The 23,681-nt window shown below is 45.2% G+C and overlaps 1 protein-coding gene across 2 annotated transcripts in view; it reads right to left on the bottom strand.

Moving 5' to 3' along the window:
* LAS1L (LAS1 like ribosome biogenesis factor) overlaps window positions 1-23,681 on the bottom strand; it is a 60,069-nt gene that overhangs the window by 18,940 nt on the left and 17,448 nt on the right. For both annotated transcript variants that reach the window (XM_084814152.1, XM_084814153.1), the window contains exons 9-11: window positions 6,331-6,416; window positions 4,866-5,072; window positions 385-520 (exon numbers count right to left, since the gene is read on the bottom strand). In XM_084814152.1, coding sequence (XP_084670278.1) covers window positions 385-520; window positions 4,866-5,072; window positions 6,331-6,416 — 429 coding nt within the window. The remainder of the gene's footprint in view (window positions 1-384; window positions 521-4,865; window positions 5,073-6,330; window positions 6,417-23,681) is intronic.

Raw genomic sequence — 23,681 nt, 5'->3', positions numbered from 1 at the left:
CTAAGTGAAACTGAAACAGGTTAGGAAATAAAGAGCCTTCCTAGGGTATGTAGGTGCCACCAAGCTACTTAGGATAATTCAAATTAAAAGTCTTATCTGTGGCTTCTGCCCGGAAGGTAAAGGAATGCAAGCGCAGATGTTGGAGCACTGGCTGCACATCACATGGGTTCCTTCAGAACATCAGAAGAGCCCTGCTGGATCAGACCAAGGGTCCATCTAGTCCAGCATTCCTCTCACACAGCAGCCAACCGGCTGTCGACTGGGAACCCACACGCAGGACATGAGTGCAACAGCACCCTCCTTGAGCACAGCCCTCTGCATTAACGCACAAAGTCCTGCGCTTCACCCCCAACATCTCTGCTGGCAAACGGCTTACATACTTACAGATGTAGGAGATGGGGACTCGCCCAGCAGGGAGCTTCTAGGCAGTCATCAAGGAGCTTTAGCCACTGCAATGAAACACGCCGGAGAAGTAGCTCCGAGGAGCTTGTGTTCCTATTCCTGTGCTTTAATTTTTTCTCTTAACACGGAAGCATGGAAGAAAAAAGAAAAGGGAAGGCTGTCATAGCCAGGAAGCGAAAGACACTGAGCTGGCACAGAAGAGTGTGCTGGATTTGGACATGGAAGTCCTGGGCCAAAGTTTCTGACATCCCATGAACACATCCATCACACGACTTTGGACAAGGGACACTTCTTTCTCAGCCTTAATTCTCGTATCTGTAAAGTGGGACCAAGGGTACCCTATATTGTGTGTGTGTGCGTGTGTGTGTGTGTGTGTGTGTTGTTGTTAAAGACTAAAAGAAGGTAAGCCTAATGTTGTTGCTTGCCCTATGCATGGATTCAGGATAGGCCCATTTACAACTTTTAAAAAAATCTTGGCAACTTGCCACTTTTCATATGACAAAGAGAATGCATATCAAACTTTGCAAACTGAACAGGGATTGGTGAATGCCTGTTTACTTAGAAAATGTCAGTTTAAATGCCATCTTATAGATAGCTTTAGAAGGTGAAGAGACAAATTCATGGAGGAAAGCAATCAGCTGTCAATAACTAAATGTTCAAAAGCGGTGTCTCGAATACCAGTTGCTGGCAGGCATATAGTGAGAGACAGCTGTTGCTTTTATGCTTTCCCCAGAACCATCGGATTAGCTCTGTTGGAGACAGGATGCTGGACTAGATGCATCTTTGGTCCAATGCAACAGGACCGCTCTTGTCTTCAGCTTCTTGAGCCACCAGTATCCTTAAAAAGGAGAAAACTAGTGTGTAGAAAAACAGCCCTGCAGGGGGCCAAGTTCTATAGAGATTTGTGGAAAGCCACAGAAAATTCTGTCCTTGCCCGTGAATGTTTGTTCTCTTCGAGAAAAGGAGGCCAGCTAGTTTGGGAAGGCCCTGACTCCACGATTGGGAGGCAGCCTCCTTTCTATAAGTTCTGGAGGAGACAGGGCCTCCCCCTCAAGTGCCAGAGATGCTTCCTCCTGAACGGTCCATGAGAAGCTCCCACTGGAGGTCCCTTCTGGGCACAGCCTGGTTCCGTCTTCCCTGTCCTCAGATTCTAGGTTGCCCACACACAGAATGAGAACCGAGACTGCCAGTAGTTCTCCCTGCGAGGAGGACCAGCTCCAGGGTGGGCCTAGCTGGCCTTCATCAGAAATTCACAGGAGAGTGCGGAGTTTCCCTTTCTCCCTTCCAGAGAAGGCCAGCCAGTCTGAGGATGTAGACCGCAGGGTATGGCAGGGCGGGCCAGTGGTGCTGGTCCTCCCCTAATGGAGAAGAGCGCCAGAGGACTCTCCTGTCGAAGGCACCCTCCGCAGATGGGGAAGTATTGATCTTGTAGTGCTTAGCGAAGGTCTGCATGGCAAGCCAGGTAGCTGCCCTGTGCACTGCTTCCATGCAGTCCTGCGGGTGGCTGATGTGGCTGCCACTTGGCTGGGTCCCTTCCCGCTGTGAAGCGTCCACAGCAGAGGCAAATTATACCCTTTTTATTGATTGGGCTGTTCCTGCCTTTGTGGTGGCTGTTGGCCCAGGAGGGCTCTGGGGCGGGTGTAGGCGGTCCCTGGACTCCTTCCCCTGGCCACCGGACTGCCCCAGTCAGGGAGGGATTGAGGGGGGCCTTTCATCAGCCCACCGGTGTGACCCAAACAGCCTCCTGTGTGCCAAGAGGAAGAGTGCCCACAGCTGTGTACTCCACACTCCTTTCCAGCCACATGTTGATTTCCTTCTTCTTTACTCTTCTTCCAAGTGTTTTTTTTAGGTTGGCTCTTGCATCGACACAGGAGCTGTAGAGGAATCTGCCTCTTGCTATGAGGCAGGAGGCCTAACTGGAGCTTGAGGGGGAGGCCCCACCTCCTCTGGAACTCATCACAAGGGAACTGCCACCTGGCCCCAGAGGCCGGGCCTTCCCAAAATAGCTGGCCTCCTTCCCTCGAGGGGAGAACTGTGAGATGGCAGGACTTCCCATTTGCTAACACTAGAACTAAAACAGCACATTTAGACATCAAGGAATGTCCATTTATATGCCACAAGGAAGCCCGCCTCTCATTTCAGAACAATGTTTCCCGAACTCCTGATAGAAGCACCCTTTTCTGAATAAGAACTGGAGGCACCCTCCTCCATCATCCTTCGGCCCCCAAAGGTTTAGTGCATACAAACTGTTTCTGGCGGTGGGCAATTCTGCTATGTGTCTGCATCAGACATGGTCCAATCATACCCAACACAAAGATGCGGCAGAATTATGCATCTAAAGCAGAGCCTAATTGGAAAGAGACTAGGCCAGAGCAATACATCATGCAGAGACACTTTAGGGAGCCTCCTCCAGGGGTGGATCCTTTGGGCTTACAAGACTTTCACTTCAAAATAATTTCTCGTGGCCCTCTAGCAGTTCTTTCCTGGTACACTTCTTTCTTTCTTTCTTTCTTTCTTTCTTTCTTTCTTTCTTTCTTTCTTTCTATACCGCCCAATAGCTGAAGCTATATCCCTAGCACACCTTTCAGGAATTCCTATTTTAGAGCAATTCCTTATTCTTATTTGTAACCATCAGGAAGGAAGAGAGGAAGCTCCTCAATGGTGGGTTGCAGTGGCTGTCTAGATGAGCTCAGGGGGATAACACAGAGACCCCCAAGAAGGCATAACATGACATTCAGGGTCAAGCAGCAGAGGGCTCAAAAAGTGTGCCCAGAGGCAAATAGCCGGCATCTTAAGACCAACTGCATATAAAGTGTCTTTTTCGAAACAAACAGAACTTGCCTCAAGCTGGGACCGACTGGCTGCTTTGTAAGCAGCACTGGAGGTGTGTCCCACACCAGGCTGCATATCTTACCCATTTGAACTCACTTTCTGTCAGTTGCCAATTTTACGCACCGGCAACTGAGGCTGAATGATAATGCCCATTCTGGAAGCAAACAGAATAGGGGTGCAGAACCTCAGGCCCAGGGGCCAAATTTGGCCCTCGGGGGTCCCTTGAAGGCCACATCCCCTCTCTTGGCTCCCCCCCTCCCCCCCAACCACTGATCATTTGGTGGCTTCCCAACTCTGACACAGTTTTTCCCCCATTCAAAAAGGTTGAAATGCCTCCGCTGAGGCTTAGATGCTGGCCGTGTGAGATTAAAGCAAAGATATGAGGGCATTTTTGGTACTTTCGGCCCCACCCCATTTGGCTTCAGTCCCACCTGCCACTGGAACACAGACCCCAAGTGCTTCCCCAAAAGGGAATTCAGCCTTCAGGCTGAAAGAGGTTCTGTATCCCTACCATAGAATTTCCACCTGGATCAGTATTCAACTTTCTCTCTGATGGTGTTTATTCTACATTGTCAAAACAGTAATTAGGAGGGTGATGAGCTTCAGTTGGTTAATTAGCTCAATTCACTCATTTAAACTTGAATGGCAGATATATATTTTTAAAGCATGAAAGTTAATTTGGGAAAGTCATTAGCTGAGAAACAGGTTCTACTGACACTCCAAGGACAACTCTTATATTCTGGACCTCGGACAACAGGAATGATACATCTCCATTACACCAGCGCTTTGTGAATTTCAGCGCTGCTGGTCACAAGCTTCACACATCTCCATATTCTGCCAACGTTTCCAAGCTGTTGCATTTAACATTGTGGCCAAAGAACAGAGTGGCAGATGAGCAGAGGAGAACACAGAATGCTGCTGTCAGCTTGTTTTGCCCCCCCCCCCCCCCCCCCCCCCATGATCAGGACACTGCCTGTTTCAGGAAATTTGATAAAAAAAATCCCCCTCCTCTCCAAACCACCCCTGCATCCACGTTCACAAAATGTACTGGCCCAACACATTTTTACTAGACCATCTGCCCAGAGACATCTATGTTAGCCACCTGTGCCTAGTCACCTGGAGGCAATTCTTCCTCATCACAGGCGACTAAGTGGCTACTTATCAGTCTGTAGTCTGTTTTAAATACCTCGTGGTAAGGATTTCTTTGATCCAAGCTCATATTAAAGTGGGCTGGTTCCTTGAGGCTTTAGAATATATGACAATGAAAATGCTATGGTTATGTAAGTGATTAAAAATCAGTAGCCTTTTTAAACATCTTTAAACCTAGAAATTACACATGTTGGTCTGAGATTCTCAGGTAACTATTGTTTCCCTTTGGATATTCAGGAGTGGGAAAGGTTTGGAAGATTTTTTCTTCAGCCTAAAAAGTGAGTGAGAGGAAGGAAGGAAGGAAGGAAGGAAGGAAGGAAGGAAGGAAGGAAGGAAGGCTGGATTTCAATGAAAAAAATTCACAGGACTCCTCTTATTATAAATATGAGTCTCTCCCTCTCTCTCAACAGAATATAGCCAGGCAGAATGTGAGTGAGCGCGTCTTGCCTTAAATTCAAGTCTGAACATTTTACAATACTCACTGGCATGCATGTTGGTCTTCAGAATTTTTGCGATCCAGTTGATGAGGTACTGTGATCGGAGCTCCGAATCCTGGGTGTGTTTCTTCAGCTCATTAAACATTCTCTCTAGCAGAGTCTGTGTGAAGTCTTTCGAATGCAGACCCTTCAGCAGGGGCTGCCAAAAGCAGAGAAAGGTCCGAGGGATTTGAAAATCCCACTCTTTGGTTTCTACACTCCAACCACCACCATGAGAGAGGGGAAAAATGTTACCATTAAAACAAATTGACAAAAAATATTTTGAACCCCACCATCCATCCTCAACGCTGTTCACATTTCAAAGCTACATTTCTGCATTATTTTTAAAAGACTGGGGGTGGTGGGGAGAGAACCATGATCTCCAGAGGAGATCCCCCCCAAAAACAAAATTGAGGGGCAAATGGCTTCTCTTCTTTTCTTTTCCTCCTCCCTCCCCTGCAATTTCCCACTTGTTCCAAATAAATTTTGGTGAAAAAAGGAGGACACAGGCTCCAGTGCTCGAGAAAACCAAATTTATTGCGCTCAATGCATTTCAGAATGCTTCCTTTCCTCAGGAGTTTGTAGCTCAAGAGATAACATAAGCGTTAGCCTTCTCACGGCTGCATGGCTTTTTAACAAACGCACAAATGAACAGTCATATCAACTCTTATCTTTTGGACAAGCATAAGATAAGAGTTGATATAATGACTATTCATTTGTGTGTTTGTTAAAAAGCCATGCAGCCGTGAGAAGGCTAACACTTATGTTATCTCTTGAGCTACAAACTCCTGAGGAAAGGAAGCATTCTGAAATGCACTAAGGGCAATAAATTGGTTTTCTCGAGCACTGGAGCTTGTCTCCTCCTTTTTCACCATTATTCACGGTGCTCTTTCCCTCTTCACTTCTCCAAATAAATTTTGACCATGCAGGCCGTTAATGTAAAAGTGATTTTTTTGTTACTTAAAAATGTTAATATTGCGGGTGGCGGGGGAGTTACTTGTAACAAATTTGACTTGCTGGGATTTAGCACATATTTATTTTATGTATTTTGAATGGGCAATAAATTAACAATGAACATTCACCTATTTGACCAAAGAAACTGAGATATCTAGAACAGGGAGGAGCAGGCTTCAGTCCTGCAAGATCTACTTTGTCTTTACTAGAATCCCTGAGATCCACCAAGTGGAGCCTGGTGCAAAAAGACATATATGTGGAATTAAAGAATTCTGAGTCCAGGAAATTGTTCTGAGAACCAGAACTTCACTGAGCTCACAGTCCTTCACACAAAAATGCTTCTTGGTTACCCCTCCTTCAGCTTTCTTCATTTGAGTAGGATACATTATTTTGTGTGTGGGGGGGTCATTTGTTGTCATTTTTAAACTATTGGGAGTCGGAAATACTTCATATAACCTAGAGATCTACCAGTAGATCCCGAAATATCTTCTGCCCAGCCCTGATCTAAGACACCAACCTTGTGAGTTGATATTCAAGATCTGCAGCTCTTCCGTGGTTGGGATGAGAAAGCCATCTTCAAGCAAGGCTCTGGCCACAACCTCCCTATAAAAATTATAAGTCCTTGTGAGTGCCCTCTGTGTGTCGGTTTCCCATCACAGATCTTGCATCAATCTGCAATTACCTCTCCAGTCAACGACTGAAGTATAAAATGATTGCTTGCACTCCTCTCAGTTCAGTACGGTAGATTAATTTCATTTTATCCAGAACTAGTGAATGGACCTGGCTTTGCACGGGTTGGAATAGCCTTTAGTTTAATACAGTAAAGACTTCAAGCGAAGTTATGCAGGTGTCAGGATTGGACACATTGTGCTCTCCCTGCCTGAGTGAAACCACACCCATTGGCACTCCTAGGCATGGCCCCTCCCATGATACACCCCTACAGCCCCCCTACCCAATCCATTCCCCTGAGTAGGGCTGCCCCACAGCAGGGGGAGGGCAACTGTATAACCCTGTCCCTCAGACTACTAGTGCCTGGCTTCAAACTGTGAAAACTGCAAAGCTATGTGCTGGTTAGGGAAGTCTGCCACCTAGTGACTGAAGATGTTATTGTAGTCTTCAAACACAGGGACACATCATTAAAAGTAATTAAAATGCATTTTAATAACCCAGAAGTGCACACTACTATCGTATGCACGCCAAGTTTCAAATGCCTCGATTTCACAGTCTTGGCCCTATGGCACTCAGATGGACACATATTCTATATTTATTATTATTATTATTGCCAAAAAAAGCCTTTGCCCATTGGTAATTTATAGAAAAGGACTAGAGTATGTAGCAAATGAGTTTAGGATTTGGTTTACGTATATTATTATTGTTATTATTGATGATTATGATAATAGCAATAATAATAATAATAATAATAATAATAACAATAATAATAACAACAACATTTTTATACTGCCGAAGTTCTCTGGGCGGTTTACAGAAGTTAAAAACATTAAAATACAATATACAAAGTTTAAAAGCAATTTACATAAAAACACACAGACAATATACACAAACAACATATAATTAAAACCAACTTTGAACAGCCATAACTGAAGACACATCTAGGATTGATTAAAACTCATCAAGTGCTGCCAAATGCCTGGGAAAATAGATGGGCTTTAGCCTGGCACCAAAAACATAATATTGGCGCCAGGTGAACCTCATTGGGGAACTCATTCCACAGATGGGGGGCCACCACTGAGAAGGCCCTCTCCCTTGTTGCCACCTTCCAAGCTTCCCTTGGAAGAGGCACCTGGAGGAGGACCTTAAATGCTGAATATAGAGTATGGGTGGGTTCATTTTGGGTGAGGTGTGCCATTAAGTATTGAGGTCCCAAGCTATGTAGGGCTTTATAAGTTAAAACCAGCACCTTGAATTGAGCCTGGAAGCACATAGGCAGCCAGTACAAGCCGGCCAGAGTCAATTGAGCTTGGAAGCATACAGGCAGCCAGTACAAGCCGGCCAGAGTCAATTGAGCTTGGAAGCATACAGGCAGCCAGTACAAGTAGTCCAGAGTTGGTCTTGTATGTGTGGACTTTCTAGTCCCAGTTATCAATCTGGCCACTGCATTTTGCACGAGCTGCAGCTTCTGAACCGTTTTCAAAGGCAGCCCCATGTAGAGCGCAATGCAGTAATCTAACTTGGAGATTACCAGAGTATAGACAACTGAAGCCATGTTATCACTGTCCAAATAGGGGCATCACTGGACCACCAACCAAAGTTGGTAGAAGGCAATCCATACCACTGAGACCACCTGAGCCTCAAGTGACAAAGATGGTTCTAGGAGGATCCCCAAGCTACGGACCTGCTCCTTCAGTGGGAGTGCAACCCCATCCAGAACAGGTTGAACACCCTCCATACGGTCAGCAGAATCACCCACCAACAGCATCTCAGCCTTGTCTGTATTGTGCTTCAGTTTACTAGCCCTCATCCAGTCCATTGTCACAGCCAGGCACTGATTTAGCACATCCACAGCCTCACCTGAAGATGAAAAGTAGAAATAGAACTGTGTGTCGTCAGCATACTGATGACAGCACACTCCAAAACTCTGGATGACTGCACTCAACCGTTTCAAGGACATGTTGAACATCATGGGGGACAAAGCTGACCCCTGCGGAACCCCATACTGGAGGATCCACGGGGCCAAGCAATGTTCGCCAAGCACCAACTTCTGGAGCTGACCCTCCAAGTAGGAGCGAGACCACTGCAATACAGTGCCTCCCACTCCCAACTCAGAGAGCCATCCCAGAAGGATACCATGGTCGATGGCATCAAAAGCTGCTGAGATCAAGGAGAATCAACAAGGTCACACTCCTCCTGTCTCTCTCCCAACAGAGGTCATCATATAGGCTGTTTCTGTGCCAAAACCCGGCCTGAACTCCAACTAAAATGGATCCAGATAATCGGTCTCATCCAAGAGTGTCTGGAGCTGGCTTGCAACCACCTGCTCAAGGACCTTGCCCCAAAATGGAACATTTGCAACCGGCCTACAATTATTAAGATTTTCCAGGTCTAGGGAGGATTTCTTCAGGAATGGTCTCACCACTGCTTCTTTCAGGTGGCCTGGGACCACTCCCTCTTGCAAGGAGGCATTATTCCTTGCAAGAGGGAGTGGTCCCAAGCCACCTGTGGCCCGGCTGGCTGTTCCCTCCCTGCTGGTTTTTATAAGCCAAGAGGGGCAAGGATCCAATATGGAAGTGGTTGTACAAACATGTCCAAATACCTTGTCCACAGCCTCAAGCCGTACCAACTAAAACTCATCCAAGATAACCAGACCAGGCTGTGCTCTGGACACCTCACCAGATTCACCAGCAGTAAAACTGGAGTCTAAGTTCCAGCAGATGCAAGAGATTTTATCTTGGAAGTGCTTAGCCAGTGCATTACAGTGGGCCCAGAATATAATAGGTCCTGGACAACCCTAAAAACCACTTGGTAAACCCATTCCACTGGGCAGTATGTGGAATATTGAATAGAGGCAGTGAAATGTTTTTTCCTTGCTTCTCTCACGGTGTTTTAGTATACCTGGCCATAGGCACACACCAGAGTTCAACTGCATCCACTAGGAATTTTAGGCAATATACTATATATACACACACACACACACTTATATACACACACACACACACACACACACACACAGTGTATATATAATATAGCCAATATACACTTGATCTTTTATTTATTCTCATTTAAGATTTATTAATTTAAGACATTAATATATAGCCCTTCATCCCAAAAATTCCAAAGGTACTGAGAACTGCTGACACACTAATAATTTTTAGCAACCCAAAGAACTGTGCATGATGTGCAGACAACCACTGATCTACTACTTTGATCTACTGACAAAAGCTTGCCTAATATTGTATTTGCAATAGGTATCCCTTCATTGTTACTCCTGAAGCTACGAATGGAAAATTTTACACACACACACAAAACTTGTTCACCCCACATCACTGCTGAGGAGTGGGGCCTGTGCAAATGGAGCCATAGAGTGTGGGCCACTGTGTGCAGCCCCGTGCCCCTAACCAGGATTAAGAGTTGACACCTGAACCACTGAAGGATTTTATTATATTCAGCAGTATACAAGTGTCATAAATAAATGAACAGGACTTTATTCAAAGGTATAATCTAGATTTGTTCATACCAGTCCATCAGTGAAGCAGCTATAAAGCTTTTCCAACCAGATACACAAAATTTTGCTGTAGATAGTAAGCTATTACTTCAAGGTTATCAACTATAGTTGAATCGTTTAAATAACTCACAAATATACAATTGTACAATCATACTGGGTAACGTGGCCTGTAATCTCTTTAACCACAGGAAGCATCTCTCTCCGGAAGCCTGTAGTTATAATTCATGACCCAAAATATGATAGATGTCTGTGGGAGGTGATTGACACCAATATGTTGTCATTGGGTAGGTTGTATAGGGGCCTCTATGGAAAAAGCCATCAATAAAACTGGATTTTATAAAAATTCCATCTCACGTTAGCATTTGCTAACATGTCCCATTTCAATTTCCAATACCAAAGGAAATATGTATGTAGATAATGTCAGGAAAATGACTGAAGCCTCCGTTCTCGACAAGGCACACACTGAGACGTTTCTTGCAGTCCTCCACTCGGGCATGTGTGTTTCCTCTTTCCCTCACCCTTCCTGATTTGAGCAAACCCTACGATTTGCCCATGATGTCTGAATTGGACAAACTAAGGTTTAGACAAACCACAGTTCACCTCCAAACTTGAAATCCAGCTCAAGGGGCTGTTCAGCAATACTGCCAAAGTATGAGTTGGCAGTATGACTGCAAGTCCTGAGGAGCCCAGGGCTCATACATTTCCCCCTCATTTCTTGCACAAAGAAATTAAGAACTTCTGATCCCAGTGCAGCTGCGGAACAGTTTGTTGGGAGACCTGAAGGGCCAAATGATAGTTGGTGTTTACCTGGAAAGCTGGCTAGCAGGTAGGTGCAAACCATAATTCACTTGTTTGGAGAAAATGATGAAAGTATTATTTGCCACAAGCGAAAAACGGGGGGAATGTTTCTAACCCCCACATGTGAAGAGAGGAGGCCCCATTTTCCTAATGCCATCCCATGGTTTGGCATTACATCAGAAGAGCTCTGTTTGGAAGCAAGTGATGGACACAAATCAAGAAGTGAGAGAGGAAACATGAAAGCCCAAAACTCAGAACCAATCCATGGATAAATCCACAATATAGTTTGAGTCGCCATATATAAAGCATAACAAATTTGCTTTTTAAAAGAGGGGGGAATGAACCTGTTTCTAAAAACACTAACATACTACACTTTTTTTTTTTTTTAAGGTGGGGGAAGGACAGATCTTTTCTGGAAGCCCCATATAATAGTGTCGGCTTCTGAAAGAAAACTTCAAGATGGAAAGGGAAGACGTCACCATAGTCCGTGCATCAGTCCCAGCTGCTGGAAATAGACGCAGCCTCTCCCCTGCACAGTATAAATAGCAGCTCGTACTATAATTCGAAAGACACGCTCCTCCAGAAATTGGGAAGTGAATACAAGATCAAAAGGAACAGGGAAGAAGAAGGCCTCTGGTCAGTTTATCAGGGACTGCTACAGGCATATGTTCTGAAATCTCCATTCTTTATCTCAACTCCTACCCATACCTATTTTTCCCCTGGACCCGATCAATTAACTTCCTGGCACCAAGAGCAAATGACAACAGTGGAGATGCCTCTAGCTGTTCCCAGCAGAATCTTCCGTGAACTGCTCCACCTTCTTTTTTTGCCAGGGAAGATTCTTGCTTTTCCCCTGCTGGACCAGCAAAACCCTCAGAATCCCACTTGGTGGAAAAGCATCTGGGGAAGGGGAGGGTTTTATAGAAAGGCATTTGCAGGCATTGAAAAAGTAAGACCCCACCACCACCACCACCACACACACTGCTTGTTGAAAATATTCCCCAACACTTTTAAATTTCTTAAATTTTATTATGTTTATCCACCTTTCTTCCTTGATGGAACTCAAGGACTCAAAGAGATGCAACAAAAGGTTCTGAGGCTGTTTCCCATCCAGCCACATCAAGGTTGGCTCCAGCTCAGAGGAGAACCTCAGCAAAATGCCCTCCGCTGGGACCCCTTATTTCAGTGGGCCCTGGTGGTTCTGGCATTTGTGGCGACTGCAGCACTCTGCATATGCACCAGGCAGCACCATTGACATTTCCACAATTCCAAGGAACCATGCTATGACAGGAAGACTTGTAGGAACTGTAAACAGCAGAAACTGACACTTATTCAGAATGCCATCCACCGGGGGGGGGGGGGGGACCCAGGATGGGTGTCAGTAGCTGCCCAAGGAGGCTGTGTGATGACACGAGGCCTGCAGCCACTGATCAGTCCCAGACCAGCTTAACTGTAGAAAAGCAACTGCAAAATGTGCATTTGGACTATGCCTGGGGTGGGATGGGATAACGACCCCTTATTTGCCAAACTTACATTTCCACCCTGATGTGGCAGCAAGGAAAGAATCAGACCATTCCTGAGATTTTTTTTTAAACAAAGAAATGCACTGAATTCTATAGACACACCCTTCTCACATGGTATTTGGCAGTCTGGTAAGGCATTCAAGAGGCCAAAAATGTAAGTGAAAATTGCTCCCTCCTCCTCCAAAGGCTTCTTCACAGTCCCCACCCCCACTCCCTGAACCAGAACCTTGGAAAATCCTGCAACAGAGAGCGAGCACCTGTGTTTTGGGCACAGCCTCTACAAAGCTGCAGGCCATTCTAAAATGGGAGTCTCAAGCAACATGGAAGTTTACAGGCCCTGCCCTTTGCCATTTGAGTCACAGCTTGGCATCTCTTCGAAACCAAAGAAATCCTCTCGAACGAAAAAGGGAAGCAAAATTTCTGCTACGTGGTCAGCCACAAAGCCCTACCTCAGACTCACTCGACTCAGGTGACCCAATGAGAAAACCCCTTCCCTGGATTCCTTGCCTACTGCAAGAAAAGGAAAGCCTTCTCTATGAAGTTCTTTTTTTTTAAACCTTTTACTGAAACTTCCTCTAGTTCAGTTTCTGCGAGAATAGCAATACGACAAAGAACCCTTAAAATACTGAGCCGTCATAATCTTACCTGGTACTTTAGTGTGTTCAAAACCCTTCATCTATGTTACCCGAATTATATTTTAGTACCGTGAGAACCGCCTTCACCAACTTGGCACCCTCCCAATGTGTCAGACTACAACTCCCATCACCCCCAGCCAACTCAGCTCTAAGTAAAATGTGATTACTACCCCTGGCTGGCTGGGGAATGACGGGAGCTGTAGTCCAACCCATTGGGAGGGTGCTGGGTTGGGCAAGGCTGCACTAGAACATTAATATAAACAGGGAAGAGAAAAAAGCATGCATTAAAAATGTTATTTTTATTCTAGTATGCACGTCATCATCTATTGCTCCCTATTTTTAGACATCTTTAAACAAATTAATCCCTCAGATCTCCACTTTGTATTCATTATTTCTGGTCTAAAACAAATACAGGAGAATGGTGTGGTTTCACCAGTGAAAGTAATTTCTTTTTCTGTAAAGCCATCTATGTAAATGGCATCCATGTGAAGGGAAACACTTTGACCTGCTTCGCTCCTGGGTTGTTAACTGAAAGTGGAAAGGCTGAGCGCATGGGAGGCAATGCGCTCTCTCACTCCCACTAGATATTGGCAATTCCTGGGTTAAGCAACCTGGGCACTGCCATTATGTGTGAAACAGGTCGATATTTCCCTTGGGCCATGGTTGCTTTTATTTGACAATAAGAGTGTTTCCACAGGGAAAAGCTTCAGTTTATGTATCTTAACTCTATCATGCGTTTCTGCTATCATGGAACTGTAGGTGGCACAGATGTATCCGTTCAAATTTCAAAACCATATTCAGAGGCAGCCCCATGTAGAGCACCTTACAGTAGTCCAGCCTGGATGGCACTAGTGCATTACCCCTCCCCATAACCAGCAAATTATGCAAAAATAGTACAAGTCGCAGAACCAGGCAAAATAAGGAAAACCATACACATTTGTCCACTTTGTAGAAGTTACGCAGGCGGCGGTATTCAGCTTTTGGGGGGCACACAATTTAGATTAGGGGCACCCAGGATTTTAATAATTTTCCCCCTGACACCAAGTACACACCACCCTGCTTATATCCTTACTGGCATGGCTACTGTGGTTGCTCCATGTCACCACGATGACACGTCCTTTTCATTTAGGGATGAATTCAGCTACCAGCCACCTAGAAACATAACTGCTCTTTTCTTATGTTTATTTGGTTACAAATGAATATACGGAGCGGGGTTGTGCCCACTCATCAGCATGGAGCCTACAAATGTACATCAAAATGTGAATAAGCTCCTAGATGTGCAATCTGGTACTCAGGAAAATGAAGTGTCCCAGGCTGTGCACTCAGGAGCCCAAGTATGCTTGGGTGTACACACCCACAAATTCAGTGCAGATGGTATTTAAAGCTCAGGAGCACATGCAAAAGCCACAGGAGTAGGCCTCATCATACATCCCCCCCGCCACTCTTTGCCTTCATTTGCACCCAAATGAATGAATAAAAAGATATAAAACTACGGAGCGTGAAGAGGAGGGAAAGATCACTCTGACATGAGATTCCTTCCGAAAGATCACCTGAGGAAGAGTCATCGCTCAGTGTCTTATCAAGAACAGAGACTGTAAGTCAGGATATGGAACTAAGAAGTTCTATTTTTATCTCAATGCTATACATTTCTCTAAAGTACTTCCCCATGCGCCACACACTGGAAAATTTCCAGATCTTATAGTAACTGAACTCACAATTGGGTGCCAAATTCCTTTTACAGAAGTGATAAACTGGGAGAGAAGAGGAAGCAAAAATCAAACTACTCGCATTCATATTCACAAAGGTCTTGAGATCTAGTTCCAACTTCTCACCTGAAAGAACATCTGTTCTCTAGGCACAGACTTCAAGCCACAATGATCTGACGCTAAGTAAGGAGGAAGCAGCCCTACAAAAACTGTGTGCTCAAAAGGCGAAAAACAACCATTACCAAGTCTGGTCTTCCTTCACTTCTCTGAAGACTTCAAGATTTGTTAGTTATCTGAGAGGAATCTGATTAAACAGTGTTTATATTTATGATATATATTGACATTAGTGACTTAGTAGCACAATTATTCTTCACAATTCTGTGCATTAGGTGCTTATTTACTTGTTCTAACTCTGACTTCCTCAAATACAACTGATGTAACATTACCAGCGCTTTGATGGCATGTTTTGCAAGACACAGAGAGCAGTATCCAACAGTAGTCCTACTTAGTTTAGGCCTATTCACCTCAATGGGTCTGCTCTGTGTAGGAGTTGCACTCAGAAGGCTGCACACAGAAAATTATCTCTAACCGATGGCCGATCATAAAACCTGAACACCTATGCTTGTAGACAATAACAGACAAAACCAAATCACAAAAAGCAGCTCTGAAAATTAGTTCACTGACCTGTCCATGTGTATCTAATGCCTGGCCTACACTTGCAGGAGAATGAGCTGTATCACTTCAGAGAGCAGGTGAGAGATGCCATTTCTAAATGCTCATCCTATGCGGGGAGCAGGGGGGAATCCTCTGCAAGTAAAAAAACTAGTACAGGAGGAGCAGGCTAGGCTAGAAACAGTGCTAATGCCCTAGATTTTTATTTGTAGGGATTTTTTTTAAGATGACGGAGCATTCAAAACTGGTACCTCACCTATCGATATTTAGGTGCGGTACAGTCACCTCATGACCTCAGGTCTCTAGCACCTCATGCTCTTGGATGTGCACATCAATAAAACAAGGGCAGGGGGGCAGGCACAAGATCCAGCTCTCTTCCCAAGGCAACCCGCTATTTACAAGCCAGCAGAAAGCATAAATGCCAAAGTCCAGGGTAATCCTGAGCTTTGTAGGATGCTGCAGGTTCACAAATCATGCCAGTAAATTCATTTGAAAACATGTATCCCAAGTCAGTTTCATCTTCAAATAAGGTAAGCAGGGAAAACGAAAGCTATTCAAGGTTTCAAGTTTCATAATTCTAGTCCCATTTCAACACTTCTGAACAATTAAACATGATCAGTTGCTCGCATGTGAGATTCATAAATCCAAGAAACAGCCCCCCCACCCCAAAGTGAAATTTAAGGACTTTAAAAAATATGTGGCAAAGCACAGGATGTTGGGCTACATGGAGTTTCTCAAATGTGTTTGATATGACTCACCAGGTAGGCTTTTCCTCACATTCAAGGCCCAGCCAACTGACCATGTTTGGGGTGGGGAAGGAAGTGTGTCCCTGATGACACTGGTCAGCTGTATTTTCTGGCTTGGGGCAGGGGGAAGAGAAAGTGGGGTTGATCACTGCCATGAGTCACCTGGAGGCATTTTCTGTTCGACTGCTTCTTGGCATATGCCCAGGCTGAAACTAGCCAATACAGAGATTGTGTGGCTGCCACCGAAAAGCAGCTGCAGTCCCACATTTCTTCCCGCAGTAACGGGATGTGGCACAGTCTATGAGTGAGTTTCCTCACTCCCACAAACAGCAGCCAATGAAGTAGGGAGGAAGTGGAGAGACTTGTGATGCAACCATAGGGCATTATGCATTTTCACTTACTAAACATTACCATGGGGGAGAAGAAGAGACCAGGGATAGCCCCGTGCACTCCATAACAACTCGTTCCAGCCCCAATTAACTGACCACCTGTTATGTGACCCAAAGTCAGATATTGTCCAATACAAAAATCCTTGCCAATCCATTAAAGCAAAGGCCATAGCTCAGGTGAAGATGATGGGCCGGGTGGCGAACCTCTGTGGTATTTTCCCTGCACTATGGGGCCTCCAAATGATCTGGTGCTCTATAAAGCTTCTAGAAAGGATTGGAGCCTGGGGTTCTCTAGAAGAGGGCGAGGGCCCGTAGCTGGTATGGGTAGAGATGTGTAGGTTCAGAAAAAAAAAACCCAGAAAAAATCGGGGGGGGGGGGCTTTTTCTGGTTTTCTAAGGACTGTTTGTTTTTTTTCTGAAAAACTGGAAAAATTGAACAGCTTTGGATTATGAAATATTTTCTTTAAGAATTTAAGACAGGGTGTATACATGGTTAACAAGACTTTACTGCCGCCACCCCAATGATTTCTAAAAACTATGTAATAGTTTTTAGACTAGACATATAAAATGTCTGGAAATAATGAAGCCGTGGGGGGGAAATGTTTTTAATCCTCTCTGTAAGATCTGCAGCATAGTTATTTCTTCTATTTCTTATTAAAATTATTGATTCAATGTATCTTTTACTGATAGACTTTTCAGGATGCTCCAAGTCATGCTTAGTTTCCCAACATGTGAATTGAGTCACCATATCATAACATGGAAGAATTCTTGACAGTTTGGGTTTTGTTCTACAGAGTCCTGTATTTGTTTGTCTTCCTTTGCCTCCAGTTCTTTCTGCTTCTTCTGGTTTCTAGAATGATTCAGAAGTTTCAGGGACTTCTTGCTGAAGTTCCCTGTTGTCAGACATAAACTAGAAACCTAAAATATGTTATGTATAACTTGGTTTGTTCATAAAATTAATCATGTTTAGTATATTAAAATTCTAAGCTATGTTTAGACAATAATTACACATTTACTAACTGAGTTCACCGTTTAAAGTTTTCAAATATAGCAATAATTTTATGAGCAAACTAAGTTATACATAATATAACTTTAGGAACATAAAGGCTGCTTTATGTTCCTAATTCAGCCTTCCTCAACCTGGTGCCCTCCACATAGAATCATAGAATAGTAGGGTTGGAAGGGGCCTGCAAGGCCATTGAGTCCAACTCCCTGCTCAATGCAGGAATCCAAGTCAGAGCATCCCTGACAGATGGCTGTCCAGCCTCGTCTTGAAGGCCTCCAGTGTGGGAGAGCCCACTACCTCCCTAGGTCACTGGTTCCATTGTTGTATTGCTCTTACAGTCAGGAAGTTTTTCCTGATTTTCAGCCGGAATCTGGCTTCCTGTCACGTGAGCCCATTATTCCGTGTCCTGCACTTTGGGATGAACAAGAAGAGATCCTGGCCTTCTTCTCTGTGACAACCTTTCAAGTACTTGAAGAGTGCTATCATATCTCCCCTCAGTCTTCTCTTCTCAAGGCTAAACATGCCCAGTTCTTTCAGTCTCTCTTCATAGGGCTTTGTTTCCAGTCCCCTGATCATCTTCGTTGCCCTCCTCTGAACCCTCTCCAGTTTGTCTGCATCCTTCTTCAAGTGTGGTGCCCAGAACTGGACACAGTACTCCAGATGAGGCCTAACCAGTGCTGAGTAGAGGGGAACTAGTACTTCCCGGGATTCGGAAGCTATGCTTCTATTAATGCAGCCCAAAAGAGCATTGGCCTTTTTTGCAGCCACATCACATGGTTGGCTCATATTCAGCTTGTGATCGACAACAATTCCAAGATCCTTCTCGCTTGTAGTGTTGTTGAGCCGCGTATCCCCCATCTTGTAACTGTGCATTTGGTTTCTTTTTCCTAGGTGCAGAACTTGGCATTTATCCCTATTAAATGTCATTCTGTTGTTTTCTGCCCAGCGCTCCAGTCTATCCAGATCACTTTGAATTTTGTTTCTGTCTTCCAAAGTATTAACTATCCCGCCCAATTTTGTGTCATCTGCAAATTTGATCAGCATTCCCTGCACCTCCTCCTCCAAGTCATTAATACAAATGTTGAAGAGCACTGGGCCCAGGACTGAGCCCTGCGCTACCCCACTCGTTACCTCTCCCCAGTTTGAGAAGGTCCCATTGATAAGCACTCTTTGAGTCCAATTCTGTAGCCAACTGTGGATCCACCGGATCGTTGTTTCTTGTAGACCACTTTTAGCTAGTTTGCTCATCAGGATATCATGGGGCACTTTGTCGAAAGCTTTGCTGAAGTCGAGGTATATGATGTCTACAGCATTCCCACGGTCTACAAGGAAGGTTACTTGATCAAAAAATGAGATCAGATTTGTCTGGCAGGACTTGTTTTTGACAAATCCATGTTGGCTTTGAGTAATCACGGCATTGTTGTCAAGGTGCTTCCAGATGGATTGCTTTATCATCTGCTCCAGAATTTTCCCAGGGACTGATGTCAGACTGACTGGTCTGTAGTTCCCAGGTTCCTCCTTTTTACCCTTTTTGAAGATAGGGACAACGTTAGCCCTCCTCCAGTCATCTGGCACTTCCCCCGTCCTCCATGATTTCTCAAAGAGAATAGACAGCGGTTCTGAGAGTTCTTCTGCCAGTTCCTTTATGACTCTAGGATGCAGTTCATCTGGCCCTGGAGATTTGAACTCATTCAAGGTCATAAGGTGTTCCTTGACCATATGCCTATCGATCTCAAGCTGCAATCCTGCCCCTTCAGCCTGTACTTCGCCTTTGCCAGGGGGGTCATAGACCCCCTTTTGGGAGAAGACTGAGCCAAAGTAGGAATTGAGCACCCCTGCCTTTTCTTTGACATCTGTTATCATTTTGCCATCCTTATTTAATAGGTGAACCACCATTTCTTTCCTCTGCCTTTTACTATGCACGTATCTGAAGCCTTGTTGTTTTTAGCATCCCTTGCTAACCTCAGCTCATTCTCAGCTTTAGCCTTCCTGACGCCATCCCCGCAATTCTGTGCTATCTGCCTGTACTCTTCCTTTGTTACTTGGCCTTCTTCCCACTTCCTTATGTGTCCTTTTTTGTTTTCAGGTCATCCCTAAGCTTTTTGTGAAGCCACATTGGCTTCTTCTGTTGTCTTCCACCTTTTCTTCTTGTTGGAATTGTTTGTGGTTGTGCCTTGAGAATTTCCTTTTTTAAAAGCTCCCACCCATCTTGGACTCCTTTTCTCATTAAGAGTCGCTTGCCATGGGACCTTACTGATCATTGTTCTGAGTTTATTAAAATCAGCTTTCCTAAAATCCAGGGTACGCGTTTGACTACACTCAGCTTTTGCTTCCCTTAGAACCAAGAACTCAAGTACAACATGGTCGCTTTCCCCCAGAGTTCCTGTAACTGCTACTTTATCCACTAAGTCATCTCTGTTGGTTAGGATCAAGTCAAGGATAGCCGATCCTCTAGTTCCTTCCTCTACTTTCTGTAGGAGGAAGTTATCCACCACACAAGTCAGGAATTTCCTGGAGGGGCCATGTTTTGCAGAATTTGTCTCCCAACAAATATCGAGGAAATTGAAGTCCCCCATTACTACTACATCATGCTTCCTTAAAACATTGGCTAGTTGCTTTTCAAAAGTTTCATCCTTGTCTTCTCCTTGATTGGGTGGCCGGTAGTAGACTCCGACCACCAGGTTCCTTTTATTCTTTGCTCCATTTATTTCAAGCTCCTCCTCCTGTATTTCTGTGCAGAGATATGAATTTTTCACATACAATGCAACCCCACCTCCCTTTCTGTTCCTCCTGTTCTTTTTGAACAAGTTATACCCTTCAATTGCTGTATTCCAGTCATGAGAGTCATCCCACCAAGTCTCAGTTATACCTATCAGGTCATAATTTCCCTCTTGTATTAAGAGTTCAAGTTCGTTCTGCTTGTTTCCCATACTCTGGGCATTAGTATATAGACATCGAACACCATGTGCTTCATAGTCTGGCTTTCTTCCTACATGTGTCTGAAGACTATTATCGGGCGCTATCAGAGCTGTTCTCTCTACATCCATTGTTACCCCCAACATTACATCTCTCTTCCCCGTAGGATTCAGTTTAAAGCCCTCCTGATGAAGTTCTTCATGCTGTGGCCAAACACATTCTTCCCATCCTTTGTGAGGTGCAACCCGTCCCTAGCCAACAGCCCATCTTCCAGGAAGTATAGCCCGTGGTCCCAGAATCCAAATCTCTCTCGTCGGCACCACCTTCATAGCCAGTCATTCACCCAGAGTATTTTTCATTCCCTTTCTATCCCTCTTCTAACTACTGAAAGGATGGATGAGAAAACTATCTGGGCCCCAAAGTTCTTGAGTTTCCTTCCCAGAGCTTCAAAGTCTGACGTGATCTCTTCGTAGTTCCGCTTGACGGTATCATTTGTTCCCACATGGATGAGAAGAAAGGGATACCTGTCAGTAGGCTTTATGAGTGCAGGCAACCTTTCAGTCACGTCTCTAATCTGTCCTCCTGGGAGACAACATACCTGGCGAGTCCATGGGTCTTTGCGACATACTTGGGTCTCGATCCCACGCAGCAAGGAGTCTCCCACTACTACCATTCTTCTCTTCTTCTTCTTGTAGGCCTGGGTTTCATCGCCTCTGTTTGACTGACCTTCAGCCTCTTGCTCACTCTCATGCAGGTTCCCCTGTGATTCTTCCTCTGCAGGCTGTCCTTCAGTCTCATCCGCAAGTAACTGGAATTGGTTCCACAGCTCCACTGCTTCCACTGGTGCAGAGTGGTGTCTAGTTCTTCTTCTCCTAACTGTCGCCCTTTTCCAAGGAGTATCCTCTACTCCATTTTTCTTCACCTCAGCATTTCCCACTGCCTCATCTTGCTGTTGCTCTTCAAGCTTCTGGTCTTCCCTTTGCTGCTGTAGTTCCCCCATTCTGTCCAAGAACTCTTCGTGTTCTCTTATTCCCCGGAGGGTCGACAGTCGCCGCTCCAGTCCACTTACTTTTTCTTCCAGCAGCGTGATCAACTTGCACTTGTTGCAGGTGTAGGCCATGTTGTTCTCAGGCAAGAAAACAAACACTGCACACACCTTGCAGGTCACCACCAGTGGAGAGTCTTGTCCTTCCATAGCCTCTTTTCCCTTTTTGTGTCTAGCTTTGTGATTGTTCTAGACTAGCCTGTGCCTGCTCCTCTACTCAGTAGAGGTTAAAAGCAGAGTCCCACTGGTGTGAAAGTGTGTGTTACAAGACAAATAAATGGAAAAAAGTTAGTTAAAAAAAAGAAATGTTAGGGGCCTCCCCCTTGACTTCCCCTGCCAAACTCCCCTGGCCAACTCCTGTTCGCTCCCCCTGTTCGCTCGCTCTCTGGGAGCTTGCCTGCTTCTGTAGTCCCTGGACCAGCTGGAGCAGCTTGCTCTGCTCTGCTCAGCTGGGAGGCGGGAAACAGACTGAAGTCCAAAACATGTTTTGGACTACAGTGCCCATCATTCCTGACCATTGGCCATCTTGCCAGAAGCCGATAGGAGTTGAAGTCCAAAATGTCTGGAGGGCACCAGGCTGTCCTAAAGCAACAAAGTGACTTTACTTCTGTCGAGACTGCTAAAAAAAAAAAAAGGAGTATTGCTTCTTTTTCAATTTTCCCCCAAATTTCAGCTTTTTTCCCCCGACAAAAAACACTGGATTCTTTCCACAGCTTCAAAATCTCCAGAAATTTTGCATCTCTTGGTATGGCACATACTTTGCTTACAGACACTCCCAGTTTCTGTCCCCAGTAACTCCAGATAAAAGGATCTGGTAGAAGGTCATGGGAAAAAACTCTACTTAACACCTTTAAGATAATACTGAGGGACATGGACAAATAGCTTGACCTGGCATATGTAGGGAAGCTTCTTACGTTCATAAGACAGTTTGTTATTACCACAGTTCCGTCTGTTCTCTGTTACAGTTCTATCCAATTAATGCTTCAAAATACTGGTCAACTGACCAAGTCATATGTTTTCTGTTTTGTTTTTAAGGGCGCAATCCTATGCATGTTTAGGCAGAGAAAAGGCCTACAACTCCAAGCATGCCTCAGATGCAGAAATGCATCTCCCTTCGCCCTGCCTTGTGAAAGGCATCACATGGCTGCCACATGGCCTGGCTCTTCATCACGACTCCTACGCAGCAGTCCCCCTCCTACTCTCCCTGCTGCCCATTGCTAGAACACAGGAGGCTCCGCTCCAATGCAGAGTGCCACAAGCCAACTCTGCCAATCGCCTCCACGAAACACTCCCAGCAAGCTACAGACGGCATGACATGATCAAAACAGGGAAGCTCAGAAACAAACAAGGTAGGAAAGTGCTGAGGCATCTCTTCTGTCCTGCTGGGGAAGGGCGCAAAGGGAACAGCTGCTGTGCATGCTCCGAGGGCTGTGGCGCTTTGGGGTTCAAGAGTTCCGTGATATTCCTGTGGCTGGAATTATTTTGCGGTAGGCTGACGCTAATCTATGTCCTTCACAGCACGGCCCGGACTATTATTCTCCCCTGACCTGTACACATGACAAGGGAGAAAGATTGGGCCTTCCTGCCACATCCACCATGTGTCCTAGGGAGGACATGACTCCAAACCGGCACTGAAATACAACTCTCCAGCCAAGATAAGAAAAGAAGAAGAGCCATGCTGAATCAGATCAAAGGCCTATCTAGTTCTGCATTGGCTGTTAACTGAGGCCAACCAGCTGCTTGTGGAAAGCCCAGAACTAGGACATGAGTGCAACAGCACCCTCCTGTCCGTGTTCCCCAGGAACCGGTAGGCAAAGGCACATTGCCTGCAGCACTGGAAGTAATATATAGCTATCATGACTAGTAGCCACTGATAGCCTTATCCTCCATGATGCTCACAGTGCACTTAAAACAGCATGGCGGCCATGCTGGCTGGGAACGATGGAGGTTGTAGTCCAATGCCTCTCAAGGGCAGTGGATTAAAGATGGCTGGTATAGGATAAACATTTGTAAAATCCAACATACACGAACCTGAGCAGTGCAAAAACCTGGGTATCGACCCTGCGACTATGCATTTCACATTTTCCATAGATAAGCTTCATGAACATGCCAGTGACCTTGCTGGTTGGATTGCCTTGCCAGATAAGCAAAGCAGGAAAGCAAGCGTTCACTCCCCCATCATACATTAGAACGCATTCAGGAAAAAGCCTTGGCCAAACTGGGCCAGTATGTACAGCAAAAGGCAGCCTGCG

Source organism: Heloderma suspectum, chromosome 9 (genome assembly GCF_057233095.1).
Source record: "Heloderma suspectum isolate Gila_16-S chromosome 9, 16-S_ref, whole genome shotgun sequence".
Lineage (NCBI taxonomy): Eukaryota > Metazoa > Chordata > Lepidosauria > Squamata > Helodermatidae > Heloderma > Heloderma suspectum.
This window is presented reverse-complemented; position numbering and strand designations above follow the sequence as displayed.